The sequence below is a fragment of the Peromyscus maniculatus genome, chromosome 10, assembly GCF_049852395.1.
Source record: "Peromyscus maniculatus bairdii isolate BWxNUB_F1_BW_parent chromosome 10, HU_Pman_BW_mat_3.1, whole genome shotgun sequence".
Classification (NCBI taxonomy): Eukaryota; Metazoa; Chordata; class Mammalia; order Rodentia; family Cricetidae; genus Peromyscus; species Peromyscus maniculatus.
Window position 1 is genome coordinate 85,660,230 of NC_134861.1, and position 5,524 is coordinate 85,665,753.

The 5,524-nt window shown below is 45.0% G+C and overlaps 1 protein-coding gene across 1 annotated transcript; it reads left to right on the forward strand.

Moving 5' to 3' along the window:
- Positions 1-1,377: 1,377 nt before the first annotated feature.
- On the forward strand, positions 1,378-3,565 carry LOC102914180 (C-X-C motif chemokine 2-like). The gene is made up of 4 exons (XM_006993515.4): positions 1,378-1,704; positions 1,791-1,914; positions 2,031-2,114; positions 2,878-3,565. The coding sequence occupies exons 1-4, from the start codon at positions 1,623-1,625 to the stop codon at positions 2,891-2,893; spliced, it is 306 nt and encodes a 101-aa protein (XP_006993577.1). The 5' UTR covers positions 1,378-1,622; the 3' UTR covers positions 2,894-3,565.
- The last annotated feature ends 1,959 nt before the right edge of the window (positions 3,566-5,524 follow it).

The following is a 5,524-nucleotide window of genomic DNA, read 5'->3' on the forward strand; positions in this document are numbered from 1 at the left end:
GCAGCAGCAGCAGCAGCAGCAGCAGCAGCAGCAGCAGCAGCAGGGGGTAGAATTCCATGTCCTTGTCACTAGTGGCACAAAACTTTCTCCCTGGCAGCTCTGAGCATCAACCTGCCTCTGGCTGCCCTCTCCACACCTCTCTGCAAGATATCTGCACAGCCCTCAGAGAACTGTACCCAGACCCACACCCAAACCATTTAAAACTGCAAGTTATCTGACTAAGAATTAAAACCCAGTGTGAGGAAATGAGCTAGTGAATGACAAAGGCCAGAGGTGAGCATTTACAACAGCTTATCACAGTCAGTGAAAGCAAAACATGCTCTTGCTAGGGAAATCAAATCCCTGGGTCATGAAAACCCTAGAAAGCAGAAATGAAATGGGGTTTGCAGAGATGGTTCCTGGTTAAGAGCACTGGCTGTTCTTCTGGAGGATCTGGGTTCCATCCTCAACACTCACATGGCAGTTCACACCTGTCTGTAACTCCAGTTCCAGGGCTTCCGACACCCCCACACAGACATACATGCAGGTCAAACACCAATGAACATAAAATAATTTTAAAAAGAAGCCATGGGGGAAGAAAAAGAGGGATTTGTGTCAATCACACACACACACACACACACACACACACACACACACACACACACACGAGGAATGAGATTGTAACCTAGCACTTAGGTATTTCACAGGTGCATGTTTTTGCTACATGTACATATGAAAGACTCTACTTCGTTTTTACGTCAGCACTGACTTTGGAGACTTCACTGTGTACTTGAGAGTCCTCAGAGCACTGCCCGCCCCAGATGCTCCAGGAAACCACCAGGTCTTTAATTTCCTGAATTCACGGAGATCTCTTACACCCGATGTGGTTGGTGCTCATGGGCACACTCAAGCCTCGGAAGTTCCAGCATTTCACAGGGGAAGTGTCTCGGAGATTACAACACTGTGTCCTCGGTTAAGCATGAGTTAAGCTTTTGACACATCTTTTTCCCCAACCCCCGTGGAAGGATATGACACAAATCTAATTTATTCGGGCTTGTTACACATCAGGAACAAACTACTCTAATGTGTAGCTTGAGATGACTATATATTTCAAGAGTGTACTTATGCAGATGTAGGTAAAATCTTCATTTATTCTAGAAATATCCATGAATAGGCAACGAACAGAGAAGCCCCCCCCCCTCCTTAATTCCTCCAGTCCTAATGACTAAAGTTCCCCACAGCTATTATGTCTCCACTGACTGATGACATCATCCCTGTGAGAAGTCACTGGGTGACCACTATCTCTATCAGGTGGTCACTGCAGCTCAGAGGTCACTTCCTTCCTCTTGAGGGTTTGGGGAGGGACATCCCAGGGTCCCTCAGGGAAGGGCATTAGGATGAGGCACGCAGCACGCGCTTGCGGGTGTCCTCAACCCACTCAGCTGAGGGGCGGGGCGCTGTCCTTCTTCCTGATGCAGAGACCCTAAGCTCCGGGAATTTCCCCAGCCCGGGGGTTCGGTTCGGGCTTTTCCAGCCACCGTGCATAAAAAGGGCTCGCGGGGCTCCAAAACCTCAGATCGCACCACTGAGTCTCCAGGCAGCTCCTGCACTCCAGACTCCAACCACACTCCTTTCTCAGCGCCATGGCCCCAGCCACCCGTCCACTCCTCCTCTGCGCCACTCTGATGCTGCTGCTGCTCCTGGCCACCAGCCGCCAGGCTACAGGTGGGACCCGCGGCTGCCATCCCTGGAGGAGCCTCAGGTGGGCGCAGCCGCCCACAGTTCCGCTGACCCAGTGTCTTTTCCCACAGGAGCGGTTTTGGCCACTGAGCTGCGCTGTCAGTGCCCCAGGACCATATCAAGGATCGATTTCAAGACCATTCAGAGCTTGAAGGTGACGCCCCCAGGACCCCACTGCACCCAGACGGAAGTCATGTGAGTGTCTCCCCAGGCAACCTCTGCCGCTGCCAGAGTCGCCCAGACCCCCTTACAACCCCATGCTCATTCAGCGGAACCTCAGGTCTTATAAGGGTCCTCCTTTCTCTCTGCAGAGCCACTCTCAAGGATGGTCAGGAAGTTTGCCTCGACCCTGAAGCCCCCTTGGTTCGGAAGATCATCCAAAAGATACTGAACAAGTGAGTCCTGAGTTGTGCTTCCACTTGACTGGAGTCTTGGTCGTAGTACTGGGGTCTGATTCCTGAAAATTTATCAGGGGAAAATCAAGGTTAACTACAGACCAGATACCTGGATTATTATTTTTATAGTTAACTCTGCCTCGTAATCATCAGTTTGCTCTAGCGTGAGAAAGATACGACCTGCTTCTACCATCTACACACTCAAAAGCCCTACTCTAATGGATGGTTGATGTGTGGACCCCTAAGAATTAAGTAGAATTGACTAGTGGCATTGCCAAGCCTCTTGTCTACTAAGATACAGTACTTATCCCTGACTTTTCCATGTCTTTGAGCTGTAAAGTGTAACTCCTGGTTTGGGTCACCGTGTTCCTTTGAGGCTTCTTGATGAACAACAGAGGTTTTGCAGTGAGACCATTTTTGAAGCTCAAGTGTAGACTCTCCCTCTTGTCCTGTCTTAAACGAAACAATAACGGGCGCTAGTCGTGTTTACTCTACATGGAAAGCCATGTCTTTATAGTTTTATTCTTCATCTCATTCGGACGGTGTGAAGCTAGTACCATCGGAAGCCCAACTCTCCTACTGTAGTTTCAAAGCATCCAGAATGTTTATTGCTAGACAGGCTTAGGTAACAATCTCTTGGGGGGAGATGAGAAGTGACTGCACTGGGAGAATCAGACAAGGTCCAGATGAAGAAGGTGAAAGAAGTGAGCTCTGCCACCAGTCTTTCGAATACCTACTAACAGCACGCATTTTCTCATCACAGAGGCAAGGCCAACTGACCTGGGGAGAATCGGAGTATGGGCTGCTGTACCTGAAGGAGAAGAAAGAAAACGCACAGCAACCGGGAAGCCTGGATTGTTCCTGATGTGTCTCCCTGCTTAATTATTTATTTATATATGTATTTATTTATTTATTTTTCAATTCTCAGATAATGTTATGTTTGTTGTGATATCTAAAGATATCAATGTGTTTGGCAATTCACTGTGATATTTTAAAAGGTCATTTTAATGTGCTAAGTCAAAGTTGTTTAATTTACGTAGTTGGAAGATGGTGGATTTTTAAATCTTTTCACTCATTACTGTCTAAGCGAGTGAGTTAGGTGCCAGCTACATCATGCCTCTCCTATGATAGAGGCTGGGGACAAATGGGGGGGACACAGACATGCAGTCAGATCACTTTCAAGGTAGGATTGTGCATGTACACATCAATTTTGTAAGTATTGAGAAGAATAGAATAGCTGTTATTTATTTTTCAGTTTTTTTTTACACTATGTGAGCAGTATTTCTGATGTTGACTTTTTAATAACTGTAATGTGAATATCTCTTGGACATTTTATGTCTTCTTTGTAAGGCACAGTGCCTTGGCTAGCAATTATTTTGTCTTGATTTCTCATGTCTTGAAGTAGAGACATTTATTTATTCCTGTACTTTTACAAATAATGAGAAAATAAAATTTTAAATTAAAAAATTCCATGCTTATGTTTGTTTTATACATCTCAGTCTTCTGTTCCCCGTTGTACCCAAGGTGTCAGCGATGCATAACAAATCATTGCTCCTACAAGGACAGCTACTAGCTGACGCCTCCCTTGTTTTTCTCAAGAAGGCATATTTGATGCCTTTCAAAGTCTATGTAGGATACTTTTTCCCACTAGAACCAACTGGAGGTTCAACACTAGTACAATAGTTTTTGAAATTTTAACAAGTGTTTTTTAAAGCTCTCATTTAAATTGTTTTCCTAAGCCTTTAATTATTTATGTTTTTTATAAACATGCCTTGCTTTCCTTCATCATGAAGTTGAGTCTGAACTGCAGTGGTGTGGCAGGTCCTTCCTTGGATCTCGACTTGGGCAATGAAGATAAAACTTACAAAAAGTGGGAGGCTGAGTGCTTAATCAGTGTAAAAACCACAATGAGGGAGAGAGATGGTTTAATGTCCTGACATGTAATGCTGTCCTAATGTTACCAGGTTTAAATGCTCTCTAAGCCAGTCAGTTTTAACTTAAACTTCCCAGACAGATAGGAGCACACTGAACCTCCAGAATAGAAATAACGACTGTCATGTGAGGTAGGGAAAGCTGAGCCCAAGAAAATACCCTCCAGGCCTGGATAGGAAGAAAGGGTGTGTATGTGGGAACTGGAGAGAGAGAGAGAGAGAGAGAGAGAGAGAGAGAGAGAGAGAGAGAGAGAGAGAGAGAGACAGAGAGAGAGAGAGAGAGAGAGAGACAGAGAGACAGAGAGACAGAGAGACAGAGAGAGACAGAGACAGAGAGACAGAGAGAGGAGGGAAGGAGAAAGGGAGAGAGACAGAGACACAGACACACAGAGAGATGTGATTCTCTGGGACCTGTCCCTGGCCCGTCAATCCTTGGGTACACCATGAGGTGTGCCATGGGGGTCAGGACTTGCCTCGTGGTCCGGCGCTCATTAATACTATGATTCTTTATGACTTTTCCAGACATTCTTACTATTATTTTACCCTCCCCTCTCATTCTTCTGCATTTGTATTCCTTGCCCCTCCCTAATTAAAAAATCCACATTTCTTCCCATTGCCTCCTGTCAGATCACTTGTACCAGACTAAATTAATCTCTTTTGGTAAAACTCAATGGTATTTCTCCTTGTTGGGTAAATGAGATATTTTGATTTTTGAGACTATTAAGTGACATGATAATCCCAATTCTATTAATTTTTCACTTCAAGAGTTTGATTTGCTGATGCAGACAGAAAGTATGTTAAATATGGCCTGACTGAGGCGCCGAACGAGACAGTGGAATTGGAACTCATAATTTATTTTTAGTAATTCGGTTTTAAGTACACGGACATAGCATATAACTCCTGACCAAATATGAATTGCTGATTTATTGTGAATTCCACTGTCCTGATAGCTTACACATAGAGGGTGGATTTCAGTAGATCTTGATATGGTTATGGAAAAGGACATAAAAAGACAGACTATTGTGACATGCTGAGACTCGCTTTGTGCCCTCATGGGCCATTCTCACAGAAGAAAACCTTCTCCAGGACTAGGGAGATGGTTCAGCCAGCAATGTGTCTGCAGAGGGCCTGCCACACGAGCGTGAGAACCTGCATCTGGATTCCCCGCCCCCACATCAAAGCTGGACATGGTGATGGCCTCTGTCCTCCACATGCATTCACACACATGTACACACATCCACACAAAACAAACATACATAGTATACACACACACTTGTACATATTCACATAAAACACACATACACAGTACATAGTATACACACACACACACACACACACACACACACACACACACACGCACACTTTCTCATTACAGCATCTTTTAAATTAACTGCAGATGTCACTGGATCCTGTAAAACTGCATAGTTCCTCCTCCAGAAAAGGTCATGACTTTATTAAGAGTTTTATTGCATCCCAGAC

Excerpts from the sequence above, each read along its gene's own strand:
- LOC102914180 (XM_006993515.4), top strand. The coding sequence starts at position 1,623 with ATGGCCCCAGCCACCCGTCCACTCCTCCTCTGCGCCACTCTGATGCTG. Across the intron at positions 1,705-1,790 it reads CACCAGCCGCCAGGCTACAG|GAGCGGTTTTGGCCACTGAG; the intron begins GTGGGACCCGCG and ends CTTTTCCCACAG. Across the intron at positions 1,915-2,030 it reads TGCACCCAGACGGAAGTCAT|AGCCACTCTCAAGGATGGTC; the intron begins GTGAGTGTCTCC and ends TTCTCTCTGCAG.